The 24125-nt window shown below is 36.0% G+C and overlaps 1 protein-coding gene across 4 annotated transcripts in view; it reads right to left on the bottom strand.

The window, feature by feature from the left end:
* Nucleotides 1-507: 507 nt before the first annotated feature.
* Nucleotides 508-24125, bottom strand: part of UACA (uveal autoantigen with coiled-coil domains and ankyrin repeats) — an 82271-nt gene continuing 58653 nt past the window's right edge. For all 4 annotated transcript variants that reach the window (XM_070269341.1, XM_023654563.2, XM_023654570.2 and 1 more), the window contains exons 9-19: nucleotides 23131-23168; nucleotides 20011-20079; nucleotides 18858-18965; nucleotides 18283-18315; nucleotides 17664-17762; nucleotides 13788-13824; nucleotides 12847-12899; nucleotides 8957-11695; nucleotides 6797-6949; nucleotides 4625-4690; nucleotides 508-2207 (exon numbers count right to left, since the gene is read on the bottom strand). In XM_070269341.1, the coding sequence (XP_070125442.1) occupies nucleotides 2136-2207; nucleotides 4625-4690; nucleotides 6797-6949; nucleotides 8957-11695; nucleotides 12847-12899; nucleotides 13788-13824; nucleotides 17664-17762; nucleotides 18283-18315; nucleotides 18858-18965; nucleotides 20011-20079; nucleotides 23131-23168 (3467 nt within the window). In that variant the 3' untranslated portion in view covers nucleotides 508-2135. The remainder of the gene's footprint in view (nucleotides 2208-4624; nucleotides 4691-6796; nucleotides 6950-8956; nucleotides 11696-12846; nucleotides 12900-13787; nucleotides 13825-17663; nucleotides 17763-18282; nucleotides 18316-18857; nucleotides 18966-20010; nucleotides 20080-23130; nucleotides 23169-24125) is intronic.

Here is a 24125-nt window from a genome sequence, read left to right as displayed (position 1 = left end):
ATACTGACCCTCTGTCAAAAGGAATGAGCTTTTCTGATGAAGCAGGAGTGATAAGAAAAAAACTAAACAATAGAATAGTAATAAAGCTTTCAGCAAAGGACTGTACTCCAAGAGGAATTCAGTGATTCTTTCAGAGAGCACTCAGATCTTAGACAACAACTGATCTTCCTTTCTCTTAGCCGTAAGTTCAGCCCTCCTATCTTTCTGAATATAGAACAGCAGAGAGACCAGCATCGCCCGTTATATGTGTTCCACTTGCTTACCATCTAAAAAGCTTTAGCCTTCACTGTTGTAAATGCAATCTTGCCTTTGACATCAAAAGGTGAGTGAAGGAGACAATGGGATTAACACAAGGAAGTTACTTGGTATTTCCCTCTACACAGCAAACTGAAAATGGCTATCATTATCTGTACTTTGGACCCTATCGATCTCTCTACCAAACTCTCCAAAGACAGCACATGGACTAGTTTACCTTGTAAATTTTTTACAAGGATGTTCAAAACAGTATTCCACTGAAAACATTTTATTGATGGTTGAAGACAAAATAAAATACACATAAGGTTCCCTTCCCACCCCTAATAAGGAAAATACCACACTGAGATGTGAGTATTCAGTTAAGAACTTTCTCTACTCTAGAGCTTCTACAGGTGACCTAATACTCATGAAACAGAACTCATGCTGAAGAAAAACATTAAATATAAAAATTAAAGAATCCAAATACTGCTTATGTAAACTGTGTCTATCTACCTAAAGAATTAAAAATAAATCCGATTCTGACTTTTCCCTGTTACACTGAAGAAATACAATGGCGTATTCTTTGCTGGGAAAAGCCACTTTGATGGTTCTCTGTCCTTGTTATCATACCAAGATGGGATCAAAAATTTGGTTCAGGATGCTCAAAGATTATCGTTAAGGCACATTTCGGAATTTAAAAAAACTTGGCTCAAATGACTCATTTGTTCAGTTTATTTGCTAACAGTCAAATTAGTAATTTTAATCTGAATGGTAACACAAAATGTTAATAAAAATAAAAAAACATATAAACTTTCCTTAATGAGATATAATTAATAAAAATGGTTGGTTACGATAGAGTATTTACTATAAACATGTCCAATTTTATTATTTTCTTGCTAACTATATTCTTACAGTTTACTACATTATTGCACGTTCGTCTAAAACCTTATAGAGGTTTTCTAAAATCAATTCTCTAATGCTAATTTTGCAAGAAAACTGCTTTTCACATTATTAATCTCATTAGTGCAATTTTCCTATAAATAAGCACAAAACATTTGGAGGACGCAAGTCTAACGAGTGCTTGGTTACTATAGTAGCAAATGTCAACATAATTGCTTTAAAAAGTCTAAAATTTTTGAGACTTTGAAAAACTTAGTATACCATTTATCACAGTTCTCTAAATACTGTGGCAACAAAAGTCACCACAAGTGAAAATTAAGATACTGTTGTGGAGATTATGAAGCAATTTTATTATAAACTCCTGGTATATACCACCCTTACCTTTCCTTAATTTAAGTTAGCACTGCAAACCCTTTATGAAAAGAAATATATTTAAATAGGCATAAAAGTTACTAGTGTAAGAAGAAAAAAGTCTGTACCTCCAAAAGAAGTCAAAGGCACTCATTAAGTTACTTCAATAAAAATGCACCTTGGCCAGCCAAGTCACAATGCACTCCTTGAACTGCAGCAGGTCTCACGGCTCAGCTGAAGATCTGAAAGATCTTTTGATCCACTTAAAAGTGGCTGCCAACCAAATTAATTTCTCTAAAAGAAATGTTTAAACAATTATTTCAGCTTAACCCCTCTTCATATGGACCCACGCAGATGGCTCATGTTTAATCAAGGACTCAATGGTTTAAAAATATGCAGCCAATCCAAGGCAAAGTGTTTGGTAGGCCTCACTGCAAAATTAACTAACATATGTATATAGAATATAAGATTTGAATTGATACTGAAAAACTCAGTAACAGGCTCATCTAATTAAAAAAACCTACTGATGGAACAAAATATATTTTATTTTAATTATACTAGCACAGTAAGACCCAGAAAGGCCATGGAGGTGCACACAGAATGCTCAGCCCCAGTAGGGAAAGCAGACGCTGGCTGGTCAGCGCTGACCGCTAGCACACAAGCCCCTGCCGCATCTGTATGATCTGGAGTAAGGCCGCCTGCACGTCTTCATCCATGTGACCCTAGAGAGAAAGAAGAAAAGAGGAGAAATATTTTATGTAGTCTTCATCTACACGAGAATCCAAAAGACAAAGGCTTTTTAACAGGGCCTAACTGGTTGTGACTCACCAAATGCCAAATCCTCACCACCCTGGCCATATTCTAAAGGATTTACTAGAAAAGGGAGTTGAGCTGTCTCATGGAAATAAAGAAGATCAATTTAAAAGGAGTGCACACTAGTTGCTCCTAACATCTACTATCAGAAAACAGATGAACAAACTTCTCTCTTTTTAAATAACAGCTCAGATGACAGGGGCAGCATAAGTTACAGATAACAAAGTAAACTACAAGGAAAATTTGTTTTGGCTCCCGCTTTTTTTTTTTAATTAGAAAAGTTATTAATGGAAAAAAATCCCCATATTTATTAAATAGGATCATATATATTACTTTGCAACTTGCCTTTTCACCTGTCATAAAAATTTTTTCCAAATTATTTCCTTAATTATTTAAAATTACTGTATAATATCCCACTGTACAGATGTATCATAATTTCTTTACTCATCACCCCAGTGATGGGCATTTAAGGTGTTTCAGTCTTTCTGGGCAGATTCCTAGGGCTAGGTCAAAAAGCAGGCTCGATTTTTCATCTTGCTAAGGACTACGAAATTTCCCTCTACAGAGATTATAACAATTTCACTCCCACCAACAGGGTATAAATGCCCATTTCCCACAACACCCTGGTCAGTGCTGTAGGCTAGCATCTTGTTTAATATCTACCAATCCCAGAAGTCAGAATGGTACCTCCTTGTTTACTTGCATGTCCCCCTTTACTAGTGAGGTTGAGATCTTGTTACACGAATGTTAGCCATTTATATTCAGAAAGAAACACTTTGAACTTAAAAAGATGGCAAGAGGTTGATTAAATGCAAGTCAATATGATGGGCTTACAACACCCGCTTCCCTTGTGTCTTTGCTTGAGCACTTCCCCTCTGTCTTTGCATGAGCATAACACTTCCTATTAATACAAGAAGTTTTGCTTCCAAAATCTGTTTCTATAACAGCAGGATGTTTAAATTCCAAACATTAGCCATAGGTGACTAAACTGAATTTCTTAGTCAACTTCATGATGCCAGAAGGCAAGACCATTTCACATGTCAATTGCTTTTGTTATGTTTCATTGGAGTCAGCAGAAAATAATTTCAAATTTTGGAAGCATACCTTATACGAAGTTGACAGCCTTGTTAGTCTGCAGCATCTTTCAGCAGGGGTACGCTCTTCCTCCCACAGCCAATATCAGACCCCAGTGAATCCCCCACGCTCTCTAACGCAGGTCTGCACTTTTCTACTATTTCTCCACCTAAACCTCCTGTCCTGCTGTCCATCAATAAGCTTCTCTAACAATTGCAATATACTTTCAATCCCAACTTATCTTCTATCTACTCAAAAGAAAGTATCCTTGGCTACTTTCTTTTATCACACCATTCATTCTTTTCCATTGGTTTCCCCTTCACCTCCTATAGAAAAGGCAGGCTTTTCAATTTTAAGAATTCAAGGTCATAAAGTTCCTTCCTTTTTATTATTTTACCTAGTTTTTTTTTTTTTTTAAATGATCTTCTCTCCTTCTCTGAAGCTTTCTCTTAACACCTGTCTTTTTTTTTTTTTTTTTTTTTTTACAGTGTGGCCTGACACTTCAAATCCTAAACAATTCTCATTATATCTCACCTGCCATTCTAACATTTCTCTTTTAGTATGTCTTCCTGAAAAATCTATTCTGAGAATTTTGGAGATGCTGATCATAGGGTTTCTACAGAGCATTAAGTATAGCATCCTTCGTATGTTAAACATTTCCTTAATATGATTTATTTTTTTAAAAAAGAGCTTTCTCATTACAACCCCACAGATGGGAATTCTTAATCTTATGCTTCATTGAGTTTAAGGTTCAATAAATAAATATTACTGATAATCCAAGAGAACCATTTTTTTCTTAAAGTATTACAATTCTGTGCACACCTTACTTGTCATTTTTGCACTTTTATAGTATTCTCTACATTTCAAAGAAATACTCCTGAGCTACCAAGAAACAATGAATTCCTTTGCACTCTCCTCTTTTAGCTGACAGCCACATGTGGGTGTCAAGGCATTATCTCCAGCTAATGATACCATTAATGTGTGCTGCCATCATATGTCGCCAAACTGTCTATAAAATGAGTGACAAGCAGATGGAGATAACACTAAATTTAAGATGCTGTGTTGTCATATAGCTTTGTAAATTTCTCTGGGAGATATGCAAGCCATGATGAAAAGAAACATAATCATTTTTAAATAAGCATATGGGGTATAACTACTTGAAACATCAATTACTTTCATATATATTTACTTAAAAATGAAGAATTATTTTCTCTGAAACAATATCCTTTCCAAAGGAGAAACAGTTCTTTACCTGTGCAGCACTAAGAAGGTGTGTCCGATAAATTGCAATTACTTCTTGGTGCTGTCTGTCGGCATCCTAGAAACGTGGAAAGATGGACAGATGAGGATATCAGCACTCACATTTTCAAACACCCAGAGGCTTGTGACAATGTTGCTTGATACTACAAAACAGGAGTATAATTAAACTGCTCCTGCTACTCCTTGGACTCACCAGATCCAAAATTCCATAGCATAACAATAGTATAAACTTTTCTAATAAATGTGTGGGAACATTCACAGTGAGAGCAATGCCACTTAATCCTAGGTAACATGAAATCATCGCCTTAGTTCACATCTAATGCCACAAAATTATCCAGACACATATCAACTTGTGCTTTGGATTATTGCAAACTTCCCATCTTGTCTCCCTGTCTCTAGACTTTATTTCCTCCCATGCTTCCGAGATTGAGGCAGCTCTTTCCTCATATCACCTTGACTCAATAACCTCGGGTGACACGTTGTTACGTATAAGAGAGAATCTAAATTCATCCGCTTCATTCCCAACAGCCTTCACAATTTGGCCTCAAATATAGCTCCCAGACTAGCCAGGCTGACTGGCCTTTTACGGCCCCTGGGGCATGCCACTTGCAGTCCACCTCCAAGCCTTCCTCACACGATTTCCGTTGCCTGAGAGTCTCTGTTTTCCTTCCACCTACCAAAACACCATCTATCCAAAAAGTTCACGCTAGGTGCTCCCTTCTTCCTTGAAACTAGCTACCACCACACCAGTAATCTTTCCTTCCTGGGAACTCACATCACTATGAATTCATATCATATTCAACTTTGACTCTGGGACTATATTCTCAATTCTGTATTTGATATTTTTTGTCTTGTTATTTTACTTTTCATGGATCTATATATTTTCCCTGTCTAACTACTCAGAACTCCTCGGGGACAGGAACTGTATACTCTCTATAACCCTGACAGTGCTTAGCATAGCATCACAAACATGACAAACAATAAAGAAATATTTCCAATTTTTGAAGAGACTACCATATCCTTTTGATAAGATCCAGATCAGCAATTTGTCATCATTAATCTGTAGGTCAACAGTGTTACAAGATCAACACTTTAAAAAATAACTTTCCAGGGCTGGCCTGGTGACATAGTGGTTAAGTTCATACACTCTGCTTTGGCAGGTCCAGGGTTCACAGGTTCAGATCTGGGGCCTGGACTTAGCATCGCTCACCAAGCCACGCTGTGGAGGCATCCCACATAAAAAATAGAGGAAGACTGGCAGAGATGTTAGCTCAGGGCCAATCCTCCTCATAACAAAACAAAAATAACTTTCTTCTATTCAAAAACAATTCATAACCAATTCCTACAGAATAGGAAAATTTTAGCAACAATTTACATTTGATTGGGCTATGTTTTACTTAGCATTTCCATGTATATTACCTCATTCAATTACAAAAGCAAACAAACAAACAAGAAATCAATTCTTATCCTCTTTTGTGGATGAGGAAGCTAAAAGTTAAGGGGAATGTTCCATGTCACTGGCTTTTAAGTGGCGGGGCTTAGAATTGAGCTCTCATCTCAGCTTCCAAATCCAGATGCTTTCTTTTAATATATAAAGGAGACATATATCCATATAGGTAACTATGGATATGGATATGGGGTAACTATACAGATATATACATCCAAATGTTTTCTTTTAATATATAAGGATATAAGGTATAAAACCACAGAAATGCCTATCTTTATTCATAAGGATAAGAGATTATTAAAAACCTCCTTTAGTTTAGTGGACCAATATTTTAGAGAGTGTGCTGCAGTTGAAAAGACACCAGATGCGGAGTCAGCCAATCCCAGGATTAAATCCTAACTGTACAACCCCAGGCATCAAGTATTTTCATCTTTGTTTCCTTAAGAATTAAATGGGGGGGGGGATTAAAATCTTGTAGGATTGTGATGAAGATAAAATTTAAAGATGAAGTATGTAAAATGTTCACAGTAGTGCCTGCCATATAATAAGCACCAAATAAATGATATTATATGACTAGTATAAGTAACTTTTAGCAAAAATGATTACATTCTTGGATCTGCACAGTCACAAATCAACTTGGCTTCTAAATAAGCCTCTACAACAGCCAAACTCGAGCCCGCGCTTATCGGCACGGAGCCCTGCAGGCCTGGTACTCACAGCCAGCTGCTGCTGCAGGGTCTGCACCTGGTGCTGCAGAGCATCAATGAGCTGGCTCTGTCTCTTGCTGGGACTCCCACTCGTGTAGGTGAGTTGTGAAAGGCCATTGAGAGCCTGTTTTAGTCTTTCCACATCATTAAGCAGTTCGGTTATCTTACAAAAAAAGAAAACAGTTGTGGGAGAAAAATATATATTATTCACTTATAATAAACATCTTTACACAGAAATCATTCCTTGAGACATAAAATTTATATTTATATACCAGGAAATTGAGGAATGAATATTGTCAAGATTGTTATCAATAGTATGTACATTACAGTCATGTGCTACATAGTGACATTTGGGTGGACAACAGACCACATATATGATGGTGCTCCCATAAGACTAGTACTATAGAGCCTAGCTGTGTAGTAGGCTTTACCATCTAGGTTTGTGTAAGTGCACTCTATGATGTTCACACAACGACGAAATCACCTAATGATGCATTTCTCAGAATGTATCCACGTCATTAAGCAACACATGACTATATAATTTAACTAAATTTCTCTCCGTAAATTCCTTAGAAAAGCATTACCAAATTAATAATAAATACGATATATATCCTAAAATATGAGTGTGACTTCATTCTTCTTATTTTTAGATAATATATAAGTACGTATGAAGGTATATAGACTACCTTCCAGGAAGTTTGAAACATAGGAAGGTAGAAGGGATTCCTTCCAACAAAGTTTGAAAAGTAAAAAAGCATGGCTCATGTAAGCCTAGAATTAACTTACGTGCCTTGTTCTTTTCAAGAATGTACAACTATAGACTATTTTGTAATAAAGAGAAAAATATACGGAGGCTGGTTAGAGTAGTGGAAAAAGCACAGGCTTTAAAGCCAGACAGGTTTGATTCTTATTAGCTGTGTAAGCTTGGCTAATTTCCTTTATTTTTCTGAGCCTTAGTTTCCTTATCAGTGAAAGGGGAAATTCTTTCATAGTGAAGAAAATCAAATGCACTCATAAATATACGCTTGGAATGTAGTAGATGCTCAATAAATGGCAACAATTATAAGTAGATATTAATAAATTGCTACTATAAGTATATATTATTATATTCATAATCACTTTCCAAACAAGGTGACAGCATTTAAATTCTGGGTCATATGAGTAGACGTGTCAGAAGGTTAGTCTTGCACCTTTCCACTGAGGAGGGCTGGGGCTGTGTCTGCTTTTATTCACCTCTGTATCCTCAGCCCTAAGCATAGCACCTGGCACGTAGAAGGTATTTTATATTTGTTGAGTGGATAAAACCGCACTCAATCTCCCTGACGGGTCATCTTCATAGTATGCACTTTATGCAACCACTAGTTTCAAAAATATTGTTGAGCACCTATTGTGTAAATTGTACCATGAGAATGAATAAGAAGGAAAGATAAGTTATGAGCCCGCTCTTAAAGACTGGTTGGGAAGATCAACCACATAATTCTGGCACGGTGATATACATATTTAAACGGATGGCAAAGCCAAAACAAAACATGCATTTTAGAAGAGGGACAGTTTACTGTAGGCTAGACTGGACAATGAAGGCTCTAGGAAGGAGGATAAGTGATGAAGTGGGCATTATGGACCGTATAGGACTTTACTCAGTAGAGACCAGGGGCAGGACATTCTGGGTGAGAGGACCAGTCTGTAGGAAGATATGGGGACAGAACGTACTGTGAATTGGAGGGCTCAGTTTACTGGTATGGGTGAGTGCCATGACCAAGTATGGGGTGCTCGCCCGTGCCCTTAGTTTCTTGTAGCCCAAACACTTGGCTTTTTTCCTCCTCTCCCTCACCATTCTTTAGGTACCCTAAATCCCACTGCATTTTGACCATTCATTTATGAGGCAAATGAACCTTGAGTCTCCCATCTTTCCTCAATTCTTGGCTGGATCAGCTAAGGAAAGAAAAGGAAAAATCCTTTTGATTTTTGCTTGTGTGACTTGACTTTTTTTAAAACTCCGAAATTATTTTACACACCAGTAGCCCACCTGGAAAGGTGGCATTTAAGGGTCACTTTGTTAATGCCTTGTGAACCTGTCTTGAAGGATGCTATGGTAAGGAGCCCTAGTCTACTCCAGCAGCTGTGCTCTGGGGTTTCTAGAGCACAGTCAGACAGACTCCTCGGCGCTCACCTTATTATCTTTATCTTCAATTTGTCTAGCAGATTCCTGTATCCTTCTCTGTAACTCTGTGATTGTTGTTAGGGACTTATCACATCGTTCCTGCTGATCCTTGATTTCTTGCTCAATGCTAAAATGTAGTAATTCCTTCTCATCTTTTGCAGATAGTTCCTTCTTTTTGGCATGCAAAACCTCCTCACATACTTCTTCGTACTTTCTATTCAGATTGGCCAATTTTTCGTTTAAGTTGGAAACCTGGGTCTCCAAGTCACTTTTTGTTGCTTTATATTTAGACAAATCAACTACCTCCCTAGTCTCTAATTTTTTTAATGCCTGCTTAGTATTTTGGACCTCAGACTGCAGTTTGGAGACTTCTTCAGTTTTGTTTTGGCTTTCTTCCTCCTTTTCTCGCAAGCTAGCTTTTATGACTCCAACTTCTTTCTCAAATGCTTCCTTAATCTGCAAATGCTCTGACAGCGGCACAGAAGAGTTCTTCTGATTCTCCAACATCTGCTGCAGTTTGGTCACAGTCTGCTGCTCCTTCTCATAACACCTTTGCTTATTCTTCAGTTCTTCCTTTAGAGTCTCAATTGTGCCATTAAGAGATTTTTCCAGGGCCTCAACCTGTTCCAGTGGAACATGCTGTTTTTGCAAAAGAGTTTGTGCTGCAAGGATCTCAGAAGTCTGTTTGGCATTTTCTTCTACTAGCTTCTCTCTCTCGTTCTTTACCTCTGTGTATTTCTGTAACAGGTCTTTTAACTGTTTGTTTAGCTCTTCTGTTTTTCTGCTTAATGCTCTTTCCATTTCATGAGAATTCTCAATGAGAGCACTCTTATCCTTTAAATCCTTCTGAAGAGTGGAAATCTCCTTCTTTAACTTGTCATTCTCCTGCTTGCACTTCCTGGCCTCTTCTTCCCTGACATTACACTTCTGTGTCTGCTCTGATAATTGCTCTTTTAGTTCTTTCTCTGTTGCTTTAAATTTTCTCTCACATTCTTCAAAGCTGACAATTGGAGCATATTTTAGCTTAATGCATTCGTGTATTGTGTCAAGCTCCTTTTTCTGGGCTTCGATTTCAGCATGCAGCGTCACAATCTCTTCCTGGCCTTTTTGGTAGTTAGCCAACATTTCAGCACTATTCGCCTGCACTTTTTTCAGGCTCTCACCCACAGTGCTCATCTTTTCCTCATGCTCTTTTAGGCTGATGTACTCAGCTTTTATTTGGTTCTGAGTGTTTTCCAGGTTTCTTTTTAATATTTCATTCTCATCTTTTATTTTTACAAATTCTCGATTTATATCTTCAAATTTTTTTTTCACATCTAATAATTCTCTGTTAGTTTTATCTAATGTGCTACTCAATGTAGTTTTCATCTCTTCATGAGTCTTAACTGGCACATGCTGATGACTCATAGTCTTTTTCAAGTTGGTGTTTTCAGACATGAGCGAATCTATCTTCTCCTGGTCTTCCCCACATTTTTTATTAAGTTCAGAGAGCTGTTTTTTAAGTTCAACGATATTGGATTTCAGAGCCATTATCTCTTTTTCATGCTTCTCAGGAGGTACGAACACAGTTTCCAGGTGGCTCACATTCTTACTTAAGCTGTCATTTTCCACTAGCAATTTCTCCATTCCCAACTTCTTTTCTGTATATTTTTGTGTGACATCTAAAAGCTTTTTGTTCAAATCATCAACAATTGCATCATGTGACTTTTTCATTTCTTCACTGACTTTTAAAGGAACATAATGATTTTTCATTTCCATTGTTAAGTTATGTACTTGCTGGGTAAGGAGCTTATTATCCAGATACACCTTTTCAATTTCCTTTTGTAACTCCTGATTTTTTGATGTTAAGTCAGTGATCTTCTTCCCAAGTTCTCCAGATTTTTGCTCTAATCTACTCTTGAGTTGTTCGTGTTCTTCTGGTTTGACATGCTGAGCAAACTTGGCCTTAGAATTCTCAAGTTCTCTCTTTAACTGTCTAATTTCACCATGTGATTTTTCATATTCTCTTTCCATCTCTACTAATTTTTTTGCCTTCTCATTCACTTCATTCGATAATAAGCTCTTCATGTTTTCAAATTTTTCTGTCGGAATGGAAAGGGCCAACTTTGCTAACAATTCTTTTAACTGGCCTTCCATTTCTGCGACCTTTCTTCCTTTCTTCTCTCGCTCCATTTCACACATACTAAATTCCTTCTGCAATCGCTTATTTTCCTCTATCAGCTTGCCTTCATCCCTCTTAAACTCTTCTACCAGCATCTCGTTTTGTTTGATCTGGTTTCTTAATTTTCCTACTTCCGCTGAAGCGCCTTCATACTTCGCTTTCATGTCTCTCAGCTGATCCTTCAGTTCCTCCGTTAACCTGTGGCTCCCTGTTGCTGCTTCACTTGTGAGATGCTCTTTAAGGGCAAGAAAATGCGTCTGCATTTGCTTCACTTTACCTTCTGACTCGTACATTCTCTTCTGCACATCTTTTAATGCATCTTCTAATTGCTTTATCTGTTCATCTGAATCCTCCTTGACCCTTTCACATTCTAAGGCTAAAGCTTTGCACTCTGCCACCTTGTGAGCCAGTTCATTTTGGAGCTTGAGTCGGTCTTGTTTTGCTGAATCGCAGAAAGTTCTCATTGCTTCTAACTCTTTCTTTAAAATTTCATTTTCGGAATATGAGGTTTGATTGGGGAAGGACAGCTCCAGCGGCCTTAACATGGATCTGCTTTGCATATGGGCTGGCATACCAGGGGAAGTACACTGAAAAGCAAAAAAATATATACACAAATCAATCACAAAAGCCTCAAGAAAACACTTACTTACCTGCCAAATTTACAGAAAGTTTCTATATCATCAGTAGTCGAACAGTTTTCAGACTAGTTATGCTGGAAACATATAGTCCTGATTTTTGAAGTAAGAAAACCAGTTCTGAGTATGATTTCCTTAATATGCCCTTAAGCACTGCCATTTTGAAAGTCTGTTCATTTAAGTGTATTTCTGGCAGAACAAAGAAGGAAAATAGTTGTGGCCCCCGGGTACTATTTTCTCTTTCTTTCCCCATTCATAATACCTACGTGCACATGAATATCAACTTTATCAAAACACATCTACTATTTCTATTTGATGGCACATAATGTGCTCAGAACATCAAATTCTAAAGAAAGCCTTAAATAAAAGAAAGCCAGAACCCTTAAATAAAAACAAGGATTGCAATTTTAAATCTGTAAATAATTTCATAGAAACTATTATTAATATTTCATAGAAATTATTTTTGCAAGTACTAATTCATTGATAAAAGCTATATGCTACGAGTACATCCCACTATCTTAATAGGCAGGTTTTACTGTTGTAAAAAGAAAAGAAAACCCAAATATTTATCGGGTCTGCAGTTGCGAGGAGGTGCTAGAAATGCAAACGTTGTACCTACTGGAAAACAAAAGTGAGGAGCAGATAAACAAGTAACCAAATTAGACAACACTCCCTCTCGGAAGCTTTCTTTATTTTGAGGTGAATTTCCAAAACATAGAATATATATTTCAATGCAAGGAAAAATACATTTCAAAGCCCAAACAAATGACCCTTGACTTGAATTACTCACACCTGTCTTCCTCTTGATAAGGGCAAATATGAAGAGTTAATGTTGTTAATGAATAGAGGCTTACTATCAAACACAATGAAATTTTATTTCAAATCTCTTATTTAAGCCACTGTGATCAAAAACACTCTGGAGGGCACCAGAAACAGCAGTATCACTGCTTTTATTAAACTCAACAACGCAACACCAACTTTTGTTTGATAATGAAAACCTTATTCAATGTAAATACACTTGATATACAATGCTATTTTCCTCTTTTTATAAAGGCACAAATATTTTTTCTAAATATTTTTTAAAATTAAAAAAACAGTATTACCTGTGTGTCTGTCACATACATTTGACCTTGTTTAAGAAGCATATCTTCTTTTCCTAAGTAAATCCAAATAAATGATAACTTAAATATCCATACCAAAGTAGGCTACATATTAATCTGGTGTTATTCTCTTTCCTTTATTATTCAAACAAAAGAGAAGCATGAGTTACAACATAAAATTATCCTTGTTCTAAAATATTCATGTTTTTCCTTAGTATTTCTACATACATAAGGAAAGTATTCTTCTGAATACAGACTAAGTTGGTTTTAAAAAATACACAAGATTGTTAGACTAAATAAGTTACATGATTATTATAAAATACATATCTTACTATCAGTTAAAACAAAAATGGTATTCTTTTGCAACTTGTAGGATAAATATTACTATTGTGATGAGCTAGAGGGTAATTTAATATTCACTGGGAAGCAAAAAATAGGTTTTTCTAGAGAAACTGTTTAAAATTAGTGAACAATAAACAGAAGTGAAGCTTAATTACGTACAGTCTTAAAATAACTAATAAATATGCATTTATGGAACTTCGAACTAACTTTAAAATGCCTACTTGCATTGAGACTATATCCAAAGATTTCTCCAAATCAGAAAACTGTATTTAAGTTTCTTTCTATATAAAACAAGCCCCAAATATCACAAGATAAATGTCCACTAATCGACAAGGCAAATTTGGTAATTCATACAATATACAATTTAAAAATATAAGCGGCTAAGGAAAATCGGAGCCACGGTGATTACCAGATTTTGTTAGAGGCTACAGTAGTCATCTTAACCTCTTCCTGGTTCCACAAGGTGAGTAGAACACACAAGTAGTTGGATGAAGTTTAGCAGCAGGAGTATCATATACAGTTAGACAAAATAAATACACATAAATATTCTTCTTTGCTTGAACTGGATAAACTGTAATGATAATCTATACTTTTATACTTACGGTTACTGAAATGACTTCCTGATCCTAAATGATCACTCTGAAATTAGAAGTATAATTAAAACATTTTAGGTGAATATTGCTTCATTTGGTTAAATTCTGTATCTATTTTAGCTCTAAATAATCCAGTCATTAAAACCACATTTTCAACATTCCTTGTTTCTCCCGAGTATTATTCTACTGGAACCTGCAAAAAGACATAGCACTAGCAACAATTAGAGAGGTGAGTTGCGAATAAACTACTTCACGAAGCATTTTAATAAAACCATCCAAGTGTATCAAGGAAAAACTTTATTGCTCAAAATAAAAAAAGTGAGCTCCAAATGAACTGAAACAACTTTCAATCCATACTCTTTTCTGCTTCTTTACCTCAAAAGGAAGGAAAAGCCACATTCCCATCAAGTACTCATTTTACTTTGCCACTGTTGGGAAACCCTACTTCATTAACTGTGAAATAGCCACGTGATGCCTTCTTTCAGAATTTATAGAATACTGACTACTTCTTTTTTTTTTTCGGTTTTTGGCCCTGAGCTAATATCTGTTGCCTATCCTCCTCTTTTTTGCTTGAGGAAGATTGTCTCTGAGCTAACATCGTGGCAATTGTCCTCTATTTTATATGTGGGATGCCACAACAGCATGGCTTGATGAGTGGTATGTAGGTCCATGTCTGGGATCCAAACCCATGAACCCCAGGCCACAGAAGCGGAGCACGTGAACTTAACCACTACACCACTGGGCCATCCCTGAATACCGATTACTTTTGAAGGCAAAAGGAGACAGAGAGGAGGAAACGAAACTGAGACAAAGACCTACACACAGCAATAAATAAATTGATGCATCAGTTACGAAAAAGAGAATACTGAAGAAAATCTAGATACTCTGAATCGAAATATACTTGGATTGCTCATTTTTCCAAGTTAGTCAAATACAAAGAATCTAATATATCAACTAAAATATTATAACTTCAAGAGTAAAGATATGCAGATGTAGCTCATGTCTGTGTATCTGTGTGTACTGGTACTAACAGCCATGTGTCAAACTCTGATATAGATGACCACGGTGAAAATAGTCCACAGTCCTATAAATAAATTGTTGCCTCCTACACTAATTCTTAGTGCCCCAAGGATGTCGGTAAACATAGTTAAGCTCTTTGTTCTATGTAATATTTAATACTAGAGTTTACCATAGCTACTCAATGGACTTATACATGTATGGTTGGCGTGGCCTACGCACATAAGGAGTTCAAAAAACTTAGTTTGGGTTTATTACCTTTCCTTGATTACTCACATGAAAATAAATGCATAAGTTACAACATAAAATTAGCCTCGTTCTAAAATATCCATATTTTCCCATATTTTTTCTATTATCAGAAGGGAAATGCCTACATATTAAGTATTACACACACCAGCAAACCTGTTGGCAGTTTATGAAGATTTTTAGGCATGTGAGATGATACAGTGGATATGCAATATTTTTAAATGACGAATTCTTAGTTTTGTTTTTTTGCTTGTTTTCTGCATTTTTCTCCCCAAATCCCCCTGCATAGTTGTATATATTTTTTTAGTTGTGGGTCCTTCCAGTTGTGGCATGTGGGACGCTGCCCCAGCATGGCCTGATGAACGGTGCCACGTCCGTGCCCAGGATCCGAACCAGCAAAACCCTGGGCCACCAAAGCGGAGCACGCAAACTTAACCACTCAGCCACAAGGCCAGCCCCTGAATGCTTAGTTTTTAATGGCTGCTTTCATAAATACTGGGTCACATATAAAATGGGCCCTGTAATTTCTTTTTGAAAGTAAAAAACCATTTCTAGTAGAAAAATTTATCACAATGAATATGCACTCACTGGGGAAAATGTCACTATGTTGAGTGAAAGAAGTTACAAAATAGGATGTACCCATTCCCACAAGTTACGCACAAAGAAAGGTCGGGAAGACGTGAGTCAGGTGCTAGGAGAGCTGGGAATATAGTTGTACTTATTTTCTGCTTTTAGTTTAATTATATTCTCTAATCTTTCTGAAATAAATATATATTACTTTAAATGAAAAGAATTATGTAGAATAACAATAAAGTTACTTTCCTATAGTTTATTATAACCTCATTGAAAGTTACAGACTTGACTCTAACTCTGTCTAAAGCTACTGAAAAATATCTTATTCTTGACATGAGAGTCTACTCTTAGACTCTTAGTACCCAATTATAGGTGTCAAACTTTGATGAGTGCTTCAAAGGGCCCACATACGCCTCTAGATTTTCTCATTCAAGTCATTCTGAGTGTAAAACTAGTATTGTAGTACAGAGCACAAAGGAGCCAGACAGCCTGGGTTCAAGTTCCGGCTCTTTCGCTTAATATTTATAAAAACCCTCACAGGTAAATGCTCTGTGCCTCAGTCTCTTCACTTATAAATGCAGATAATAATAAAACCTGCCATATGGAGTTGATATGTTTATTAAATGCACGTAAAGTGTACAGAGCAGTTTCTGGTACATGGCTGGTACTATGAAAATGTTAGCTATTACTAGTTTCATTATCAACCTTAAAAAAGAGTCAAATGTGAAAAAGATAGAAGGCACTATACCAGATTATTCTTTAGCTTATAAAGCTGTTTCTGAATAATCTTCAGAATTCAGTCACACAAATTCAAACACACTTTTTTTCTTTTTTAAAAATGTATCAAGGCATAACTCACGTGCAATAAAGCACCTTGTTAAGTGTACAGTACAATGAATTTTTGCAGACGCACACCTTGTATTATCACAACCAAGATCAAGATATAGAACATTTCCAGCACCCTCAGAAGCTTCTTCATGCCCCATCCTAGTCAGTAATCCCTCCCCAAAGGTGGCCTCTATTCTCTCCTCTATCACCATAGATTAGTTTTGTCTGACTCTAAACTTTATAAAAATGGAATCATGCATTAGCTACTCTTTGTGTCTGATTTCTTTCACACAACATTGTCTGTGAGATTCATCCATGTCTTGACATTCTTTTTCATAGCTGACCACAAATTTTTTTATTTATAAAAGAAAAAAATTACTTTCATTAGGTACTTTGGAGTTATATTCCCTAATAAAGATAAAAGATTCATATTGAAACAGCACCCTCTTCAGTGACCCCTCAGTGATGAACAACATTTATAAATATGTATTACGGCCTTTCAAACAAATCTACACAGTTAGAAGTCAGGAAAATGGTCACCCCTGATGCAGGGAGTGTGGGTAATGACAGGAAGCAAACATGAGGAGGCTTCTGGGTACTAGTAATGTTCTGATTCTTGATCTGGGTGTGTTCGATTTGTGAAAATTCTTCAACTTATATGCTTTAACGTGTACTTTTTAACATATATTGTATTTCAATAAAAAGTTAAAAAAATCCACTGTCTTGGAAAGACTAAGAGCTAACTGACCCAACCAAAGAAGAGTATACGATCTGGGCCTTATTGACACTCTACTCTCACTAAACCAAGTGTTCTAACTAATCCAGATAGGCACAAAATCCTTTCTGAGATAATCCTGGAAATACCACTATTCATTTCTATATCACCATCATAATCATTGAAAATTTACAGATAAAAGCATCAAGTTTTGAAAAGGTAAAGATGAACAAAGATGAAAGCTGGGGAAGAGAAAGCAGAATTGAACTAAATGTCAATCATATGCTAGTCAATTTCAATTATCTCGTTTAACCTTTACAACAACTCCGTGGAGAAAGGGACAACCACCCCAATTCTGTCAAAGCAGCAACACACTCAGAGACTTTAAATAAACTGCCCGAGGTCACACTATAAAGAAGAGAGTGATAATTCAAATTCAACTCTGCGTCCAAGCCCCTAACTATTGCCTATTATGAGTTACAGGAGATAATTTAAGCTTTGTATACCTCAAAATATTTAAATCTATTTTTCAGAGCCTCAATAGTTCTTAGGCTTTCTTCATGTTGCTTTTCTTTAGCTGCCAAAAGGGACTTCAGCTTTTCTTTCTGAAATGGAAAGAAAGAAAGAAAGAGCAAAGTCACTCCGTGCTTGAAATTGGGTTAGAAATGTGTTTTAGAAAATGTGATTAGAATTACTTTGAGGACTGCAGTTAATGAATTATCTAAGCTGGTGGATTTTTATCTATTAGTAGAGTTGAAAATTCTACAAATACACTAATAAAATATACAATATATACAAAAAAATTACAAAAAATTCAAATTTTTATTGTTTGTTTTAAATCATTATCTTCAGATATTTACTTTATAATGTTTTGAATTTTACATCTTTTTATGAAAAGTTTCACAGAAAATGAGACATTCAGAGGCAATAACAAAATGCCTACAATAACCCATGCCACTATACTCAAAACATACTTTTACATTCACATGTAGGTTTTGTTTTTCCCTTTGAGCAATAAGCAGAAATAGAATCCTGGTCTCCATCTCAATTCAGGACTTACACACCTTCTGCAATATCATTTTCAATTTACATTTTACAGCTTTAAAGAAAAATTTATCATCCTACCTCACTTTCCAGATCATCAGCAACCATTACTTCCTAAATTTAAAAAGAAGAAATGTATTTTCAGTCTTGAAAGTTTGTTTTAAAAGGCAGGAGCTTGGCAAATATCTTTTGAAAAGACAGGCACATGTCTTTAAGAATGGGGACAAGGATAGGAGAAGAAAATGTCTATGTACTCCCAGTTCTCTTGTCTGAATTGTCATCCCTTCTTCTCACCAACCAGGTTCAGAAGCACTTTTGATTCTTCTGAGAAGCCCTCAGTTGTCAACTCCTACTTGCTCTTCCTCCTCACATCTTCTGTCTCCTCCTTCCTCTCCAATCCCATAGCACCAGCTCCAGTTCAGTCCTTTGTTGTTACCACACATCTACAGTATTCTCTGTTCTTGGATTCGACATTAAAGATTTCATGTAAAGGTCCTAGTAAGATACAACTTTCCCCAAGGGCCATGACCTGATTTTACCTCTGTTAGCACCCAGCACCATGACTTCACGTGATAGGCGAGCATTAACAATTTGTTATCGATGATGATGACTGGGAGTAAAAGTTTGGATTTTTTTGTATTATGTAGATTATTTACCTCATTCAGCTGCAGTTGTAAACCATTGACTTTATCCAATAATATTCTCTGTTCTTGCTGAATTTTTCTCAACCTCTCTTTCAAATCTTCATTTTCAATCTCCAGATCCTTAAATAGTAAAGATAACAGGGACTACACCAACCTTAAAAGAGCAATTCTTACAGAAGAGATTTTTAAAAGCAGTTCGCTCTCATCTACAGATATATACCTATATAAAACAGCTTTAAGTACAAAGATGCAATAATTTCAATGACATTCAAATGATTTAAAAATCTATAGACCAGAAATAATATAGAAAATTATGGTCCTGTGGTATCTAATGAATACAAATATATACAAGACAGCAAACCATCATGATTCTAATAAAAAATAAAACCATCATCTGGAAATAGAAAATAGAAGAAGAATATGCCATTTTAACTTTTGCTTAACACCTCTCAAGTTTATGAGTCTACTCGCATGCTTTTCTTAAACTAATCATCATTTCAGTGCTCTGATAAAGTACTTAAGGCTCCGATCTAAGGCTAGCATCACTTTCTTAACAGTACATAGTAAACTATGAAGACCCAAAGAAAATGCTTCTGTTTTATCACATGGAAAACATACTCAATTTATATTCTAATGGTATTTGAGTCATAAAATAAACCATTTAATTATGGGATCTTCCTCCAACATAATCCATATAATAATTATTTTTCGAACATTTTGACAAACATAAAAGGTAAAAAGTGCTGTGTGGTTAACAAAATTATTTTTCTTAATCAAAATAAAAAATAATTTAAGAAAAAGTTGGGCTTTTATTTTATTTACATTAATAATCATTTTTATCACTATAATAATTTTCCAACATGAATAGAGATTTATGACCCAAAACACATATATTTAAATCAACAAAAAGTTACATAAAGTTGTTAAATTATTTGCTTCCTAATATATAGTAAAACAATACTTTCTGTAAGATAATACTGACCCAAACATTCATATCAAGAGTCAATTCTTTTGGAATGGATTGGGCAAGAAAATTGAATTACAAAACAGAACTAGCTGCCCCTCCTTCCCCCACATTTTCGCTCCCTGTCTTCTCCCCTACCCCACTACAAACAACACTGGAATTCTCTGCAAAGGAAGATACCAAATTTTGTTTTCTTTTTACCTGAATGTTTTGATGCTCCCTCTGATTTGGCTTCATATTTACTTCATCTAGCATGTGTGTCAAATTTCGCTTTGGTAAAACATAAGAAAACACAGGTTAGCAAGAATGAGAATATAGACCACATTTTCCTCAATAAGCAATATATCCAAGTGGTGATTTTCAGCTTACCCAACATTAAATTTTGCTGTCATAACACAAGGTGGCAGTGTTTCCACTGAGAACTCCAAATGGAAAGCATCTTTAAGGATATAGGTTTCAAATAAATCAAGTATAATTTATTTTAAAATACTAAAAAATAAAATTTAAAATCCTTATTGTTAAGGATTTATTTTAGCTAGAGTCACAAAATTTTAAAAAGGAGAATTTGTACTAGACACAAAACTAAACTTGTGCCATAAGCATTATCAACCATTCCCAAAGGAAGAATTTAGTCTTTAAAAAAAGGAGGAGGGCAAGTTACATTAATGTTGGAAGAAAATATGAAAATTATTTATTTCTTTGAGTACTGATGAAATAAAATATCAAGGGGTGTGGTAAGACAGAGACAGAAAATCCTCTGACCAGAGCTTTATAAAAGATCTCTAAATGACCTAGTTGGGTACATCTCGTTTTTGTACACTCACTGCTTTGAACCCTTATTCAAGCTTAGAGATTTGCTTTAATAAAAACACAAAACAATTATTAAACAAGAGAGAAAATAACCTTTTTTTGCCCAAGTTGACCTTTAAATCTACAAAATAATTTAGAAAGCTCTTTCCTCCTTTCTAAGAACTTAAGAAAAAAAAAAGCTAATGCTTTAATTCTCCAAGATAATTTTTTTATGTTCTGTATTATTTGTGGAGTTTGTTTAATCAAGTGTTTAAACTATCATTCTAGTGAGTTTGGATTTAGAATTAGGGGGAGAAAGTCCCATTAAGAAGATATCCTGTACCCACAATTTGCCCAAACTACATTTCCAGCCTCATTCTTTCTACCAAAGGACTGTTCACGTGGAATCTGACCAGCCTCATTGTACCAATTTTTTTTTTTTTGAGGAAGATTAGCCCTGAGCTAACATCTGATGCCAATCCTCTTCTTTTTTTTTGCTGAGGAAGACTGGTCCTGAGCTAATATCCGTGCCCATCTTCTTCTGCTGTATATGTGGGATGCCTACCACAGCATGGCTTCCCAAGCAGTGCTATGTCCACACCTGGGATCCGAACCAGCGAACCTCCGGCTGCCAAAGCAGAACGTGCGCACTTAACTGCTGCACCACCGGGCCAGCCCCTTATTGTACCACTTTTACCCCCTGGCTTCCGTTCAGAGGGTCCTTCATAATCTGGCACCTAGTTACCTTGCTCATCTCTTCCCTTCAGCTAGGTCATGTGCATGTCACTCCTGCCACTCTGGCCTTCTACTACCCCATAGATGTGCTGAACATGCTCCCTCGTCAGGGACTTGGTACTTGCCCGACCCTCCGCCCGTGGGGCTTCTCCCACAGAGCCACACAGCTCCCTCCTCACTTCCTTCAGACCTCTGCTCAAATGTCACTTCCTGAGAGAGCCCCTTCCTGACCACACAATCTAAAACAGCTTCCTGTGCTCTCCTTCTTCATCCGCTAATCCTGTTCCACTTTTCTTCGAAGTATCTGCTATGATACTACTTTGCTTACTGCTCATCTCTCTCACTAGGCTGGAGCTCCCTGAGGGCAGGGACTTTGAACACCGTGATATCCCAGCACTAAGAACAGTAACTGGCAGATAGTACGTGCTCTACAGACATCTGTTAAGCAAATAACTCAGTCTTATTTTTTCATCTATACAGTAATCTTCTTGATAACAGGGATTATATGTTCCTTAGTACAAGAACAAATCCTATTTACAGCACACAGTTTTAAATGTATTCAATAATTAATGGAAACAAATGAGTTTTGCTGTTCCTAGCAGAATATTAACTCCCCAAATTCATTTAGATAACTCCTAGAGCACTAAGCAGAATACCATTCCCATATCAATATTCAGTAATTCCTTATTCTCAATATCTGTATATTCCAGGAATCATTTTCTCGGGTTCTGGGTGAGACAGCTGGTACAGTCATAACAGTGCACATTTCATTATACCCCTACTTAGGTTACCTGAGGAATGGGAGAGAGGGTTGAAACAGTTGCTCCAGATGGAAAAGAAAAGTGACAGTAGACAAGACCCATGCATGAACCTACTACTTAATTGTGATGGATTAAAAACGAAAACATGCTTTAATAAAGCTTTCAGATTCAGGTGAGAGGTAGAGGAATGATGCAGAATGATGATCAGAATTGCTCCAAGGTACCTGATTACTTTCTCTTCAGGGTTTGGAAGTGCCCAGGTTCCTCTCATTAGAGAAAAGCTGAAAGCCTGGAAGGGAACTGCCAGCAGAAGAGGAGAGCTGCCCATACTAGCTTTTGAGCAGACGGTGAGAGTGCAGTAAACCAACCCCTCTTACTTCACTCGAAGAGATTAGGGGAAATGACAAGACATTTACTGAGACGGGGACACAAAACCAGGGTTAAACAGTGATTTGATAATAAAATTAGTGCAAGGTAGGAATTATTTCATGTATTGCAGGTTTTTTTTAAGTGAAGTCTTCATTAATTAAATACACAGCAAAAAAAGATGAAAAGAAATCAAAATGTTAACAGTGGTATTGAAAAGACTATATAATCAGTTTTGAATTCTGTTTTCTTCATTTCTTATTGCACTGTAATTTTCCAATAACAGTAAATATTTGGCTCTGTTATTAAGGGAGGACAGGTGAAAACTATCTACAATCTGCCAGGCTGAAACTAATCTTCTAAGAGTCTCAGCGAGGTGTGCTATCTCATACTTCGCAGGGCTGGATGTTTAAGGCCAGCAATCAGCAGGCTATTTATTTCCCATTGGATACATTCATTGTAATAAGATTCACTGTCTCAAGCTGAGAGACAGCACCCAGAGCAAGCCTCAGGATCTTAATACCCAGCTTCTCCAAGGGCATGATGAACTGAGGCGAGAGAACAGCATGCATTTAAACCCAAAACAGTTATGTACAATCATTAACCAGTCTGAGTAAGCACTTATATTGCACAATACATATAATTTTTTAAAATTAAAATTAAGATCTACCTGTTGTAAAGATGGTCCTTTCTTCCAAAGTTCTTTCCCTGAATATTGAAAGAGAGGAGAAAGAAGGACAGTGAAACAGCAGGTTAACTTGGGTAGATACGCATTCCCTAACTATACAACCGAGTTAATATTAAAGAAATGCATTTTAAAGTTTCCTTTAAAGGAACTTCACAGTTAAAACAAAAGTGAAATATCATTTTTGCCTATCAAGTTGGCAAGGTGTTTTTTTGCTATAACAACATCCAGGTAGGTAATAGTCAATACTAGGGAAGAGAGACAGGTAAAAAATGTAAAATTTGAAACACTCCTAAATTGGAAAGCAATTTGTCAATATAGATCAAGAGCTTAAAGAAGTGTACATATCCTGGAACCCCATGATTCAATGTCTAGGAAATAATCCTAAGGTTATAATAAAAACATGCTAAAATATTTATGCATAAGGACAGATACTAAATTGTTATTAATATTAGTAAAAACTGTAAACAACTTCAATGACACCTATAGAAAATTGCTTAAATTAAATAGATGCAATTTTATGCATCAATAAAAATCATACTGTAGAAAAACATATTTACTTATGAGGGAAAAGACTTCAAAATATATTACACAAAAAGTAACCTACAGCTCACTAAAGTGACCTCAATTTTACACAAACGGAAAAGACTGGAAGGATAGTCCTCAAAATGTGAACAGAAGTTCCTCAAGTGGTAGGATGAGTGACTAATTTTATTTGTTGTGCTTTTCTGTATTTCCCAATTTTTCTTTAACAGAGAAAAATACTTGGCACAGGTAGTCAATAAATATTGGTTGAATATTTTATATACACATTTAATTAATGACTCTTTAAAACTTTGTAAGTATAACAGAGCTTAAGACCTTTACACCTCCTCACAAAAAAAAAATATATAGATATATATATATTAGTAAAACACTTGATTTGACTCTTTCTCCTCAGTTCTTTTTTTTTTTTTTGAGGAAGATTAGACCTGAGCTAA

The sequence above is a fragment of the Equus caballus genome, chromosome 1, assembly GCF_041296265.1.
Source record: "Equus caballus isolate H_3958 breed thoroughbred chromosome 1, TB-T2T, whole genome shotgun sequence".
NCBI lineage: Eukaryota > Metazoa > Chordata > Mammalia > Perissodactyla > Equidae > Equus > Equus caballus.
The sequence above is the reverse complement of the archived record's forward strand: the minus strand, read 5'-3'. Positions and strand labels throughout refer to the sequence as shown.